The sequence below is a fragment of the Nannobrachium achirus genome, assembly GCF_963921795.1.
Source record: "Nannobrachium achirus genome assembly, chromosome: 12".
Lineage (NCBI taxonomy): Eukaryota > Metazoa > Chordata > Actinopteri > Myctophiformes > Myctophidae > Nannobrachium > Nannobrachium achirus.
In genome coordinates, this window is record NC_137832.1 from 44049511 (window position 1) to 44065434 (window position 15924).

General features: G+C 40.5%; 1 protein-coding gene across 1 annotated transcript in view; it reads left to right on the plus strand.

Annotated features, from left to right (window-relative positions):
* Positions 1 to 9144, plus strand: part of LOC308295604 (somatomedin-B and thrombospondin type-1 domain-containing protein) — a gene marked incomplete at both ends in the record, with an annotated part of 20416 nt that extends 11272 nt beyond the window's left edge. Inside the window, 4 exons of the mRNA XM_080738654.1 lie at positions 1060 to 1245; positions 4660 to 4750; positions 8787 to 8945; positions 9039 to 9144. Coding sequence (XP_080594780.1) covers positions 1060 to 1245; positions 4660 to 4750; positions 8787 to 8945; positions 9039 to 9144 — 542 coding nt within the window. The remainder of the gene's footprint in view (positions 1 to 1059; positions 1246 to 4659; positions 4751 to 8786; positions 8946 to 9038) is intronic.
* Positions 9145 to 15924: the final 6780 nt, after the last annotated feature.

Consider the following 15924-nt stretch of genomic DNA (forward strand, 5'->3'; position numbering starts at 1 on the left):
TCAGCTGTAAAATCTGTCATCCAGGCCTCATTACTCTCAGGGAGTCGTTTGACTTTGATCAGAGCAGCCATCTAACTAATAGAGCTTCCGCCTCCTCCACTTTAATTGGTTAAAATGACTCTCTGAATGGGTGACTTGATTGTTGTTGCAGCTACTGTGTGTGCGTGTGTGCGTGCGTGCGTGCGTGCGTGCGTGCGTGCGCGTGTGTGTGTGTGAGTGAGTGTGTGCATTAGTGCACAATTGGAGTTTTTATGTATGGGTGGCTTAACAGAAACCAGAGGTGAACACATAATGTAGGCTCTTGTTGGTTGGGCACCACACGTAGCTAGACATAGACTTCCTCAGTCTGGCTTTTTGGACAATGCACTTACTTGCCACCCATCTAGAGTAGGTGAATATTATATTCAGTACTGTACAAATGCAGCTCTGTAACTGTGTATTTACCCACACAATTAAGGGCAACCGCCATCCAAATAAATAGATAACTTGTGAAGTAAGAGCAAACGCTGTGCAACTTGTTTTTACATCTTTGGCTTGTGGTTGTCTTAATTCACCCAGCGAATTACACCAGCCAGTGGTGTAAAGTAACTAAGCACATTTACTTAAGTACAATTTTGAAGTATTTGTACTTTACTAGAGTATTTCCAATTTCCAATACGTTTACTTCCACTCCACTACTGTAAATCTGGGATCCAAATATTGTACTTTTACTCAACTACAATTATTTGAAAACTTTAGTTACTACATGTAGTTACTTTGCAGATGTAGATGATTATATTATAAAACATACATTAATCCACTATTTCCCTATTTTATACCTATAGGCTATTTGAAAATAGACGATCTTCTATTTTCAAACAATTTGTACTTTTACTTTTGGTACTTTAAGTATATTTTGATGCCAACACTTTCATACTTTTACTCAAGTACATTTTGAATCATGGACTTTTACTGTAACAGAGTATTTCTACATTGCAGACAGTATTGATACTTTTACTTAGGTTAAGAATGTGAGTACCACTGCCCTCAGCTGATCTCAGCCTCTCCCTGCTTCCCCAGCAGCCATTGACTGCGTGGTGGGACCATGGGGTCCCTGGTCTGCGTGCACCTCTCTGTGCGGGGTGGGCAGCACGGAGCGGAGTCGCCAAGTATCCATTCCCCCTAGAAACGGAGGCACGCCGTGCCCGGACCTCAAGCAGCGAAGAGGATGCTTCGGAAACGACGCAGTTTGCAGCAGTTCCAAAGGTAATGCTTAAAGGAGCAATAGACGTCGTTCCGTCTACCTGATGTTGCACTTTTACAACACCTCTGTTGCATACATTTTGCTCTTTCCCTGTCACCTCTATAAGGCAGCAAAGGTAGCAATCATGTAGTCTACGACAGTGGTTCTCAACCTTTTCAGGCCGCGACCCCCAAAATAATCATATTTTAACTGGGGACCCCCTCCCTGATGAGTACTAAGAGTTGAGGCATTACATTTTGTACAACACATTTCTATTGTGAAAATAGAAGATCTACATTTTCACAATTTCTGCCTTCTAATATTTGACAATTTGACCAATGTTTAATTTGTCATAATTGTCACTTTAGAAATGTGCAGATACCCTCACTTTATGTTGATTTGTTTACTGTTGAGAGAGAAAACAATGTTGCACATTAAGTTAATCATCTGGGGATCCTCCAAAATAATTTGGGGACCCCCCTGGGGGTCCCGACCCACAGGTTGAAAACCACTGGTCTACGACACTGGAAGACGACGGCTGCCTCTGAAGAATGTATTTCGGGTATAGCGGGTATCTTACCCAAAATACAGTAAACACATGGGTAATGGTAGCCATCAGCTCACGGCTTAAAAGGGTATAGGCGAGTCAATCTACCACCTAAATTGACCTAACCCCAAAAAAATTGTCACAAAGGATTTTTCAATGGATTATGGTAGCATTGGACAAGCTAAATAACATACTAAAAGTCTACCAAAATCAACCTCCCAGAAAGCCGTCATTTTCAAGATGGCGTCCGAGATGGCGGCGGGGAGCTTAAAATGGCTATATCTCCTCCAAAGAAATTGTCACAAATGATTTTTCAATGGATTCTGGTAGTATTTGGCAAGCTAAATAACATTCTAAAAGTCTACCAAAATCAACCTTCCGGAAAGGCTTCATTTTCAAGATGGAATTGCTGGCATCCATGATGGCTGCCGGGAGCTTAAAATGCCTTTAAACTGGGATTTAATGTGTAAAAGATCATAACAATTGTGCACTTGGTTACAGATTTTTGAATTTTGACTTGGTGTTAGGTATGGCCATAAGGTTTTCAAAAAATATCACAAACAAGTTGGGCTTGACCCATAGTGGTCTGTTGCAATTAATCCAATATTAAATAGTACAGTATATGGTTGAAACCCCAAATAATTGATGGAAGAGATTTTACAATGGATTCTGTTACTATTGGGTATGCTAAACCAGTAAGACTCCCTAATCGGGAGATAAGCGACCGTTGGTCGCTTATCTCCACAAATATCACAACCTCCACCTCTCACGTCATACGGGCAGCCATAGTTACACCTGGAATGTTGAATCTCCATATATGGAGATAACCTACGCATCACACAAAGTCTGACCTCACCAGCCCATACTTGGGCATGGACGACTTATATCTCCATATACGGAGATGGCCATATATGGAGATACGATGACATCACAGAGTCCACAGCTGATGATGTGGCGTGATGTCATACAATACACAAACAAGCCCTATATAAAGGGGCAATTCTCACCAGGGAAGAGAGCATTGCCTGGAATGTTGAATCTCCATATATGGAGATAACCTACGCATCACACAAAGTCTGACCTCACCAGCCCATACTTGGGCATGGACGACTTATATCTCCATATACGGAGATGGCCATATATGGAGATACGATGACATCACAGAGTCCACAGCTGATGATGTGGCGTGATGTCATACAATAAACAAACAAGCCCTATATACTGATGCAGAGATATGAGCAGGGCAAAGGTGTGACGTGTGACGTGTGACCGACCGACGGACGGACGGCCGGTGGAGGTTTTCATAGTAAACTGCTCCCTGACGGTCGCAATAACATCCTAAAAGCTAAGTAAAAACAAACTACTGGAAAGACATCATTTTTAAGATGGCACATATTCCCTCCCAATTAATATAGATTTTAAGCTCCCATGGACGCCATCGTGAAAATTATGCCTTTCCAGTCATTTGTTTTTCCTAAGCTTTTAGGATGTTATTTAGCATACCCAATAGTAACAGAATCCATTGTAAAATCTCTTCCATCAATTATTTGGGGTTTCAGCCATATACTGACCTATTTAATATTGGATTAATTGCAACAGACCACTATGGGTCAAGCCCAACTTGTTTGTGATATTTTTTGAAAACCTTGTGGCCATACCTAACACCATGCCAAAATTCAAAAATCTGTAACCAAGTGCACAATTGTTGTGATTTTTTACACATTAAATCCCAGTTTAAAGGCATTTTGAGCTCCCGGCAGCCATCATGGATGCCAGCTATGCCATCTTGAAAATGAAGCCTTTCCGCAAGGTTGATTTTGGTAGACTTTTAGTATGTTATTTAGCTTGCCAAATACTACCAGAATCCATTGAAAAATCATTTGTGACAATTTTTTTGGAGGAGATATAGCCATTTTAAGCTCCCCGCCGCCATCTCGGACGCCATCTTGAAAATGAAGCCTTTCTGCAAGGTTGATTTTGGTAGACTTTTAGTATGTTATTTAGCTTGCCCAATGCTACCGGAATCCATTGAAAAATCATTTGTGACAATTTTTTAGGGGTTAGGTGGTCTTTTTTCATAGATTGACTCGCCTAGTATAAACAAACCTCTCTGTCACATGACTCACAAGACCATTTTGTACCTAATTTGGTGATTCTGAAAATAGCCAACGTACAAGCTCATAGCACATTGCAATGTGACAAAGCTTATCATTGTACTTTGAAGTATAAATCAGGCTTAAGTCAGACAGGGAGTTCTGCACAGACCACTTTCTGTGCATGAGTAAGTGCATGTGCACACTGCACACACCACATCTACACCTGGTCAAAACTCTGTGGGGCCAATTATAGTACATCCATTTGACATTTCAATATTCTCTGAGGTAGCTGTTGTTGACAGTTAGCATCACGTTCACACAACTGGTCCAGAGTCTTATCTACAGCTGCACTTCTTCAAATCCACCTGACACATTCTCCAGTTGAATCACTTTCCTACAGTATTAGTGAAACAGCCGAGTCCAAGACTTCCAAGAAAGGCCCAGGTTTACACAGTAAATGATTTACGCAATAGTGGTACTTCCTTTCACATACGTTTGTTTGCCCAACAACCCATGGTCAATGAATCATTTGAATGGGAGAGGATATTGCGAGTGAAACTTGAAAAGTGTGTCTGTGTCCTCTCCCTCTTATAATAGGAGGAAATGTTTGCAGCCAGATGAAGGTCCATATGACCGAAAGTATTTCTTTCTTTTGAAGTTATTTCTGCTCCTGAGCCCAGTTGGGTAGAATATGCACACCAGCTCACTTTTTTTTTATGCACTCCCTCTTATAACACGACATGATTGGGTTTTAAAGTATTGCTTTTCCCCAATCCCTTCCCAATCCCTTGCAGAGGTGGCAAAGATCCTGCCTGATTCATTCAAGAGGACCTTCAAGGACCCTTGGAGACGACCACACATGCTGATGAAGGAGGAGAGGCCCAGGTAGGGGCTTCCATTAGCAGTCAACTAATACAAACACTGACCCATACAGCCTACTGGGTCTCTATAGTCATTGGGTGGGGGGTTAAGAGTAACTACTACACAGTCTACTACACAGTAACTACTGCACAGTTAAACCTCATGAGCCACAGCTCATAGCTTCCAATAGTATCTACTGTACTAGTACAGAGCTATGAGCCATGGCTTGGCTCACAAAGTATACCTTAAACTTAAGTAGCACGTTTGCAGTGGATAGCGGTGATCTTCCTGCTCTTCTACTGAGACATTTTGACTGTGATCAGGTAGGAACACTACTGGTTGAGTGGTATTGTCTGAAGCTCAAAGCTTAAGTTTTCTGAAAAACAATATTATTCAAAGATTTGCCTACAAAAACAAATATGTTGCTACTACAAATGCATTTGGGTCCCCAACCGGAATCAATGGGGGTACATTTACTGTAATCAAATTATTGTCTTAGGAATGCGACAAAAAACAGAAGATATTATTGAACTCAAGTCTACATGGCATGAGTAATCAATAGAAGAAAAAAGGTTTTGGGGGTGAACTACTCCTTTAAGTTAAGTCATAAGACCTGGTACGTAAGACAATCAAAATAGGGCCCAGAGAGTTACAAATGATAAATACAAAAAAACACTTAGGATTTTACTGTGTAGTATACTAAATGAGTTCAGTGTTAATAGAGCCCATTGCATAGTATATTGCTCTGAGGTTGAGGCTTTTATTTTTGAAAACCTTGCTGTTTGATCATTTCTGTCTCTATCTTTTTTTTTTTTTTAATTGAGATGGAATTCATGTTTTCAAGTTTTGAGTTTATCTCAGAATTTGTTTCCAGTCATCAGAGTACCAAAAGATAAGAAATTGAGGCTTGGGCCAAGGACAAGGTTACCATAACACACAAACTAAGCTTGAAATTACTTTGACAGCCGGAGGTATGTTTGTGTGATGACTGATGAGCTGACCTTGATTGATATGACGGTACTAATCCACGTAAAGGGCAAAACTTCTCTGCCTGCATGTCACCTCTGATCAAAGCTGATTGTGGATGGGGCTCAGTGTCAGGACAATCAGACCCCAGGGAACACACATCTTGGCCTTTTTCCTTGCTAAACAGAGCCCTTTTACTCAGATTAAAGTGGACATCGGATACCTTTGTTTTGACTGAAGCACAAAGCAAGTGAGGATTGGAAGTGGATTACTCATAAATGTGAGGCCTTATCCATGATTAACACAGTGCTAGGCTGATTTCACATGGACATCTGGCACGCTGACTAGTTGCCAACAGTGTCTTGGAAATTGACCCAGACAATTTGGTTCTGACCTGGCAACAAAATGGGATGAAATTATGATCTCTAAGGGTTATCTTTGGTGTGCAAAATTATCAGCCTTTTATTGCAAGACAGTGTGGCAGTGTGGGATTTAGGTCTCCTGCATGAGAGACCACATTTCTATCACTGGTCTGAGATAGAACACCTGCTTGCCCAGGGGAGATATTGCGCATTGAGCTTCAGGCACCACTTATCAACTAGAAAACTAGGTAGACCACTTGCAACGACCACAGATGTTATATTAAAGGATGACTTCACCACTTAACATATCTTCATATTATAATTGGTCCTCACGAATGTTCACGATAAAATAGCACAATTATTTCTACTCAGACTGTGTCTCATAGGAGGGCTGTGAGAGTAAAAAAAAAAAATATATTATATTGTATTGTCACGAGAACAATGGCTTCCATTATAGCATGGTAACTTTTCAGGAATAGAAAGCCTGCAGTTACTATTAGCTTGGATTCCCCATCGATAGGCGGGCTTCTGAACTGCCCACAGCCCTCCTTTGAGACACAGAGTAGATTTATTTTTTTATCATGAACATTAGTGAGGAGTCGGACCAATTATATGAAGATAGGTTGAAAGGTGGTGAAGTTCACCTTTAACATAATGTATTCTACCATACAGATAGGTCAAGATAACATTTTATTTACTAAAATAAGTTCCAGATTGCAGCTTTAACTTAACATAAAATTAAGGCAAAACAGGTCTGAAAACAAGATTTCCTGTCTGTGGTAAGCATCATTTTGCTTATAATTTAGTTTGCAGCATTGAATTTCCTGTTGTTGCTCAATATTTCAAATTTTATGGCTTGTTTGCAACCAGTTTATATAAAATGTGAACCACAATGTGCGCATAAACACTAAAAATGGACCCTGGAGGGAGCAACTGTCATCCCATTGTCTTGGTATAATTCTGCCAAAGTGCAAACCACTTGTAAATTCTGGTTGTGATCGAGGCCTTGTGGCAAAGGTTCATATTTCATTTAGCAAAACATTCCAATGCTGATGATTTTTAGTCACAACCAAGTGAATCAAAGACAAAACAAATAGGACTCAAGTTCAAAGTAGCTGCCACAGAGAACACAGTGAACTGGAAAACAAGCCTTCATTATTGTTTTGAGTTCACAGTATGAGCAAGGCTATGTTGTTTCTGTAAGTGACCATGACCCTGCATGGACACACTGAAATGTAAAAGGATTGAGTTGCTTAACGGCATAAACTCTATACACTTTGTTGACCGGAGTCACCTAGGACTCTTTAGTAGGTCCCCTCCTTTGAGCGGTGCGAACCGCTCCTACATCTGGCTTTGTATATATGTATGTATCTCGCAAAGCTGGGCATTGGCCAAGCTTCGCTTGATGAAATTAATTCATAGAAGGCACCGCTCATGTTGTGAGATTTCTCCAATTTGGTGCAATGTTACCATTATGTTTACCAGTGATAGATCAGATGGTTTGAAAAGAAAAAGTGAACTGACCTCCTGAGGAATTTATTTGGGAAAAAGTCAAAGCTCAGAGAAATGAACAGCTTTGTTGAGTTCTGTATGTGATTATGAAGTGAGTGATTTCTCCGGGGTGCAATAAAATGTTGCCATTGTGTTTACCAATGATAGAAATTTTGACCTTCATACGTAGTTTAAAAAGAAAACGTGAACTGACCTACTGAGGTATTTGTTTGGTGAAAGGTCAAAGTTCAGAGAAATGTTTGTGTTGTTAATATTTTTTATTATAGACAAAATTGTGTGCACATCTCAAGCCTATATTCAGGCCAGGTGCTGGACATCAAGGTGTCAGATAATGGATCGAGAAGAACGCCCGCACACTGTTTATATGCTCCAAAAACGTACTTTTATTACAGGCAACTGCAACGTATAGACTTTACGTCTTCATCAGGCAAAAAGTGGGATCCCACCAGCACCACCATTACATTTTTAATGTCACACACCCCCTAGAGGGAGCTTGCGCACACAAGGGGGTACACACACTCATAAGCATCATAGGGAGATGAGTGCAGTTACAGTAAAAGCCTTTGTTTTCATAGTTTTCTATTTTAATTTTGTAATGCATTTTGTAGTCTCTATTTAATAAAGGTGCTGTATAAATCAAGTTTATTACGACGAAGAGGGTATAGCAATGATGCCACAACACCAACCGGTTTGCCCTTATGAGTCTTCCGATGGCCAACAGTTTTTTTTATCTTCTTATGCGTGATTGTAGTTACTGATCCAACTTAATTTGAGGGGTCGGACCTCCAGCTGTCTTTCATCAGTCCATCATAGGTTGATTTCTGATTGCTTCAAGGCAGAAGAATGCCATTTTGGAGTCTTTTGAAACAGCCTGTAACTCTTCAGGTACTTCTGAAGGTTTCCTGGATGGATTTCTTTTGCTGATGTTTGTAGTGGCTTACATCATGAGAGAATGATAACAGCCTAGATTTGATTCAAACAATGAGATACTACTGGTTAGGTATGGTGCGTTGTGACTGGCAGTCTGTTTACTATCTGGCTTTCTTCGAGTAATCTCAAAGTCCAGCTGTGTGTTTTGGCTTGGGTTCACCCTGCAGACATGTGTCTGGATTTCAGTACCAAATATTCACAAGGTCCTTCAGTAGAGGCAAATGAGTTCTATTAAAGCCTTTAACCATTAACTTCTGGATGATTCTCACTCACTCACTCTCTCTCTCCAGTTATTGTGTGTACCTGCGAATAAAACAGGCCAGTCCAGCATGCAAACTCAAACTGTGGAGTGCACAACTGGTCAGAGAGAGACTGGTCTGTGCGGAGTGCCAGAGTGACGCCATGTCAAAGACAGACCGCTGTAGTGGCGACGGCCTGGAGAGCACCAAGTAAGAAACCAGAATTATCACCTACACAGTAAAAGATTGTTAATATAATGATATCTACATGGCAGCAAATCAATGTTCATGTTGAATTCCTAGAACATTCTGGACTGCAGCCTCAGCGCCTGGATGTCACGGCTCATGGGTGCGAGAGTCATCCTCAGAGGGCTGCCGGTGCCCACCATATTCTGTGCTGTTCGTGTGAGCAGCCATGGTGCAGGGACATGGTTACAGCAGCTCCTACGCAGCCAAGGAGAACCCTGCCATCTAAATCCAGACTCCCCGAGTCCATCGTGACTAGAGGAGATCTGTGGTGTCCTGCCATTTTTACCCAATCCACCTCATACCCAGTACCGTATACACTCATACTATGCACTCAGAAATCTTGTAAACCTATTATATTTTTTACACCACACTATGTACTTTCTCCTCCAAAGCACAGTGACAGGTATGCATTTTTTGTTTTGTTTGTTTTTTTTACCTCTGAATCTTATAGACATTCTAAGAAAATATACCGTCTTATAATTATCTCGAGGCATTGGCCACATGGGTATTTTTTTATTATATTATAAGCCAACTATATTATTGTACTGTGTAAGCATTAATAATTACATTTTTAATATATAATGTCCTATAAATCACAACTGCCTCCAAAAAAAAAAGGAAACGCATAAAATTGTACATATTAATTAGAATTACAGGAACAATGAATAGACACATTTAGAGCAAAATAATCCGTGAACAACTAAATGACAAATTAAATAATACAAAAATACAACAATAAACACTACTATTTGCAAACATTTTTAGTGTAAAATGATTTACTATTTACATATTTATTGTTTCGGTACATAGAGTAATTGAAATACTACTACTACTATGGATATGAATGTAAGATGTTTTCCTTTTCTTTTTTTAATGAAGATTGTATTATTGGGATTGTGGGTTATGTTGCTCTCAGTGATGTCCCAGTAGTTGCCATGGTAGCCTAGCCTGTAGACATTGCACCAAGCTCTATGTGCTTCTGAGGTTTTCAGAGGCACGTGTGGTTCAGGGGCGTCACACCAAATTCTGGGCCCTGGGTACAAGGATTCACTACGGGCCCCCCATGAATGTTAACTATTGAAAAATAGCAGATATACAAGCTCACAGCGCGGCACCGAGTGCCGCGCTGCGAGCTTGTAGATCTGCTATTTTTGAAAAATCGTGAAAATGTGTGCAAGAAACCTATGTCAAGGACCCCCAAGATGATATGTATTTGGCCACGGACCCCGATCTCAAAATATTTAGTTCCAGGGACCCCCAGAAGCAAAATTTGAGTTAGAAATGTTCGCTTAAAAAATACATATATTCAAAGATTTTCACACATTTTCACAACTTTTCAAAAATAGCAGATCTACAAGCTCGCAGCGCGGCACTCGGTGCCGCGCTGTGAGCTTGTATGTCTGCTATTTTTCAATAGATAAAGTTACTAGGGCCCCTCCACCTTGGGCCCCAGTAACTCAGTCCCACTTTCCTACCCCTTGTGACGCCCCTGCGTGTGGTTCAGAAACAGTGTAGGATGGCCTCCTGAAGAAGATCTTGGGGCTTTGAGTAGTAAAAGGTGGGGTGTTGTTGTCAACTGTATTTTCTAATTCATTCAACACCAATGAAAGTAAAAGGAGAAGAGTTATCATGTTTTCTAACATGTAATGTTGCCCTTTTCAACGGTCCAACGACAGAGGTGCATCAAAAACGCATCAGGAATAGCCTACATGTTTATAGTGTCTACCTCCATGAATGCAACTGCATTTCTATTATGTATAAATATATAAATATATTATTTTGCTTTATACATTTTCTACTTTTGATTATTTGTGTGTGATGTACTGTGTATGTGATGTATCCTTTTGTTCACAAGGCTTCAGAGGTGCCGAAAAGCAAAAACTCACCTATATCGTAGGTACTGGAATAAGTTGGGTCCCTATAATCAATTGTCTCTTGTAGTTTACTCCCCAAGAATGGGTGTCAAGTAACCATCCTGTTCCTGAGCAGTCCTCTACTCAATGATTCAATGGTTGCCACGGTACTTTGTACGGGCACTCATTTCAGTGGTTCTCTTTCTCCTGCGTGTCCATGACTGAAAGCTAAACATCTTTTAATGTTGCTTTCACTTCCTCCCGCATTTAAAATCGCATTAGCTACACGGGTGAGTTTTATCAGTAAGCCTGAGTAAGGCATCATCCAACACTGCTCACACCTCTGTTCTGTAGCCCCGTAGGCCAGATAGTTATTCACTCCCATCGCTTATTAGCACCATCTCCTCCCTGAGTTCCCCCAAAGCCTCATGGGAACACAGCTGTGTCTCCTTTTCCTCCTCTCCTCTCGTCTTCTCCTGTGTTGTCAATGTTGAGTTTTAACGCACTACGGATGAACCCAGTACAGTAGTGTGTTGCTCGGTCCAGGAACAAGCCTGGTGTCCTCTCGTGTGTTCGACTGTCTGTATTTGTGTTTACGGTATTTATTTTAAAGCAAATGATCATTTTAGTGCAGCAACATCATACTCTTGTACAATTTCCATTAGTGAAAATAAACACGTACCAATATACCATAATTTCTCATGTTGTCATGTATTTGTATTTGCTTGTATGCTGTGGTTGTGGAAAATAAGTACCTTTACTCAACTATTGTACCACCAGTAAGACACCTAAGGGGGAAAAGCGACCTCGCCCGGACGGATTACGCACAGGACAGAATTCAGTTGCAAGTGTGATTCGAGTTACGGTTGGTTGTTTAAGAAATTAAGTTGGACAAAATGTGGACAAAATATTTTCCCAAATATGGATATGACTGACGTCTGACATCATAGATGTCTTATGTTATAGACCACATGAGACTCACACAATATGTCCATATATGGGCATTCCAAGCTATGGGCTTAATATTGATGACATCAGGGATCTCCATATATGGGCATACAAGGGACAAGGACGGAATGTGATGTCACAATGTGATGGCATGTCATAGGTCAGATATAGACATTGAGGCGTTACCCTCTGACGTTCCTGACAAGATGTGACGGTTTTTGCAATTATGAGGTACTTGATAGATTAACAATATTAAAATATAATCAACAACTAAATTAGAATGTATTACTCCTTTTGATTTACTATTTACTATTAAGTTAAGTATATTTAACTTTCACACAAAAAAATGTATAGTCTACTCTGGCTTATGGGAGCACCACATACAGTTTTTAGATATTTGATATCCATATCTAGACACGCCCCCTTCCTATACAAACTTCAAACTCCATAGTCCATAACCATGATAGATTCATCGAAAACACCCATCCTTGGTTCTGGTGACTCATACTGCCCTCATACGTGAGGGGCTGTGTTTTTTCCATTACTTTTTTGATGTATTTAAAAAACAAAAATAAACATGGCCCCTCACATATTAGGAGGGCAGTATGAGTCACCAAGGACGGGTGTTTTTGATGATTTTATCATGGTTAAAAAGAAGTTAGATCAAATTACCCAAATGTTTTTGGGAAAGTGAACATATTGGTGAAAACAAAAATGTGTTAAAAAGAAACGTTTATATTTTTGGCGTGAGGGACCATTGTACGACTAAGTATAAATCGGGCTTAACATACCGTGACTGAATATAATCAAAGACGACCATTAACATTGCTGACTTCTTCCTCCTAGCAATTACTGGTGTGAACACAGCGGTCCTAAGTATATATCTTCACTGTTAGACCAGGGTTCACATGCTGCTATTAGGCTACAGTTAAAAGGAGAGTAGGGTTGTAAGCATGTGATATGATGCAAACATGGATCCATCAACACATTTGTTACATTCTTAGCTTGACTGTCCCTCAGAGGTTACATTTTCTGTTAAGACGATGTTGGTATAGGTACTTGTACTAGGAAACCTGGTCCACACAAATGCTTTGTCCAAATATGGAGTTTATGAGGTCAGACCTAGATAGGTTAGTAGGATGTGTCAGGTAGCTCCATATATGGGGTACTGGCAACGCATACCGTCTATGACGATAGTCATGTGTGACTATATACAGTATACCATAGGGTGCCTAGCATTGTGCCCCACCCGATGGGATTATCTCCATACATGGGGTTCATAGCCGCATATATGGAGATCCCTGATGTCATCAATATCATCCCTGTTCTCATCAGAAACATCGGAGCTGCCACTTTACTAAGTCTAGGGTTTAACTACTTCCTGACCCATATATGTATACAGTGCAAGCAAGAAACCTGGTCTGTGCATTCTTTTAGTCAAAGTTTATCCCATTAATATAGTCTTTACAAGAAAAAGAAGCGGCCACGCACACTGTAGCCAAAGTGACAATATTTATTTTCAAAGGTAGGGTAAGAGATTTCACTTAACCCTCTAAGGCCCGCATTAAGAAATACTTGAAATACAAAATTGAAAAAAATCAGATGGTGTTGTAGGAGTCCTATTCAGAGGAAAATGTAATGTTTTTTTCAAAAAAATGTTTTTGTAAGATTTTATAGCCATAAATCAAAAATCATAAATCATGCTCTAATTTACATATGGGGGATATTTTTCACAATAATAAAATATGTACATGTTCTAGACATTCTAATGATCACCAAAAAAAATAGTACAGGCATTTTACTTATGTTTTTGTGAGGTATAGCTTCCATGAAAAAGTGAGATGTTGTTTGTCAAAACTCTGGAATTTCAGCGGGTGTGGCGGGTGTGAATGTCAGCCCCTGTGGGGGGTATTTATATGCAAATATTGTGGCCAATGGCATTGTAATACTAAACAATAGAATCCAATGGTGGTGTTTAGGTGGTAGGGGGAGCTAAAATAAAATGATTTAAACCTTTTTTTGGATAAAATACAAACGTTGTAATATTACAACCGTGGGCCTTAGAGGGTTAAAGGAGCTATAGTCAACTTTTTCTTGAAAAACGGATGCTAAAATAAAAATGTTTCGAAAATATTTTATAAAAAAATAAGCTTCATATATGTGTTTCTATTCAAAAACGACCACAAAAAGCGTAAGATAATGATAAAATAATCATTTTGGCCATTGTCAGACCGACACTTTGTTTACATTCTAGTCTATAGACTAGGATGTAAACAAAGTGTCAGCCCTACAATGAAAAAGTTGACTATAGCTCCTTTAAGTTTCAGTTTTCATGTAGGTGACAGGCGGGCCTTACGCGCAATAAGGCCTGCCCCCACTTGATCATGATTGGAGGAAGGCCCCACTCTATCCTGATTGGAGGAAAACTTGTCACCCAACAGTTTTTGAAACTGCTTTTTTCTCCTCACAGGAGATAAGGCCAAACATGGACCAAACACTCTATTGTAACTAGTACTATCAGAACATTGACCCATTTGGTTATTATTTGAATTAAATGAAATCACTTACCCTACCTTTAAGACCCAGAGGAAAAATTGATCCCATGCCAAAGCGGCAGTGCTCTCCCAGCAGTCTGCTGTCACCCTGGCAGATGCGTGCACGCGCCCATGTGCACGCACCCATGTGCGCGACCTTAGGGCGTCTTACTGCTACTAATAAGGTGGCAACATCCTTCGGGTCATCGGTTAGTAGGAGATACTGACCTACTGATCAAATTGTTGGATTAGGAATGTGACAAACACAAAACAAAGACACACACAAAAACATCTCCATGTATTCAAGGCTTCATTGGGGTGTGTAATTTATAGAAAAGTCATTTTTGGGGGGTGAACTATTCCTTTAACCTTTATTTGTTCAATCCCTAGTGATGTGACCACTTGATTTTAATGGACTTCCAACTACTCCCCAGTTAGAAACAAACGCACTCTCCTCCCTTCCTCTTCTCTGCTCAGTCCTAAACTCCCCACCGTCAGCACAACTCTTTATTTTCTCTTGCTACAACAGTGGCAATAGAATGCTGTCAGCCACTCTGAAGTATAGGCTTTACCCCCTGGCGGCTCTGCCGCTACGTAACCTGCTTTCCAAAGGGCAGGAAGGCCCGTCTCTGGCCCAGTGCCTGATGGGCTCCGACAGCAGTGAGTTCTGGGATTACGTCTGCTGAAAAGAAGGGCATTCCATCACTGGCGGCCTTTGTCGCAGAGCGGCCACTGTTTGCTTTCGACAAGACAGCTGTTCAAAGCCCACAGAGACAGCCCCACGGACGGTGTGAAGAGAGTGAGCCCATGGCCCACGGGTGACTTCCGTCCATTGATGGCGGAGGCGGATGTAGAGTAGAGTAGGCCTTGGCTATGCTAACCTTGGGCCGAGTGAGATGGACAAAATCACATTTCGACCAAATACGTGGATATCGATATTGTGAAGCTGACTATTGGTGCTTTCACAAAACATTTACTTTTTTTTACAATATTTAATAAGTAATACCTATGTAATAGCATAATTACATGGGTAAAGGCAAATAATAGAACAGTCAGGCAAGTTCAGGCAATTACATCACTTTACACTACAGACAATTCCCAGACAATAACTAGTCCCATCACAACATCTCATCACAATATGGATATATTTCCAATACTAGTAATACCGCCTCTTATATCAAGTGTAATATCTCACTCAAATGTATGGTGTATTTTTCATTTAGTCTGTGTGTTATGTGATACATGACATGTACGTAATGTGGGTGGGTGTGAGTGATGACATATGCATGTGTTTACGCGAGGACATGTACAGTATACTGCACATGTACAGTATGTATGTTACGTAGCCTATGTGTGTGTGAGACTGCATGTGAGGATGGAAGGTGTGTGTATGTGTACTGTAATTAGCAGGTCATCCTAATGAGTGCTTGTTGCGTGTGCAGCAGCAGCTGTCCTAACACAGAGGAATGATAATGAATAGACACAGCATCACAGCTGGAACACAACAGAGGCAGCAGTAACACAGGCAGCAGCAGACCTTACGCTGTGGGGAACCATTATTTGAACAGAAATACTAACATTTATGAAGCACTCTCAAAACCTCAG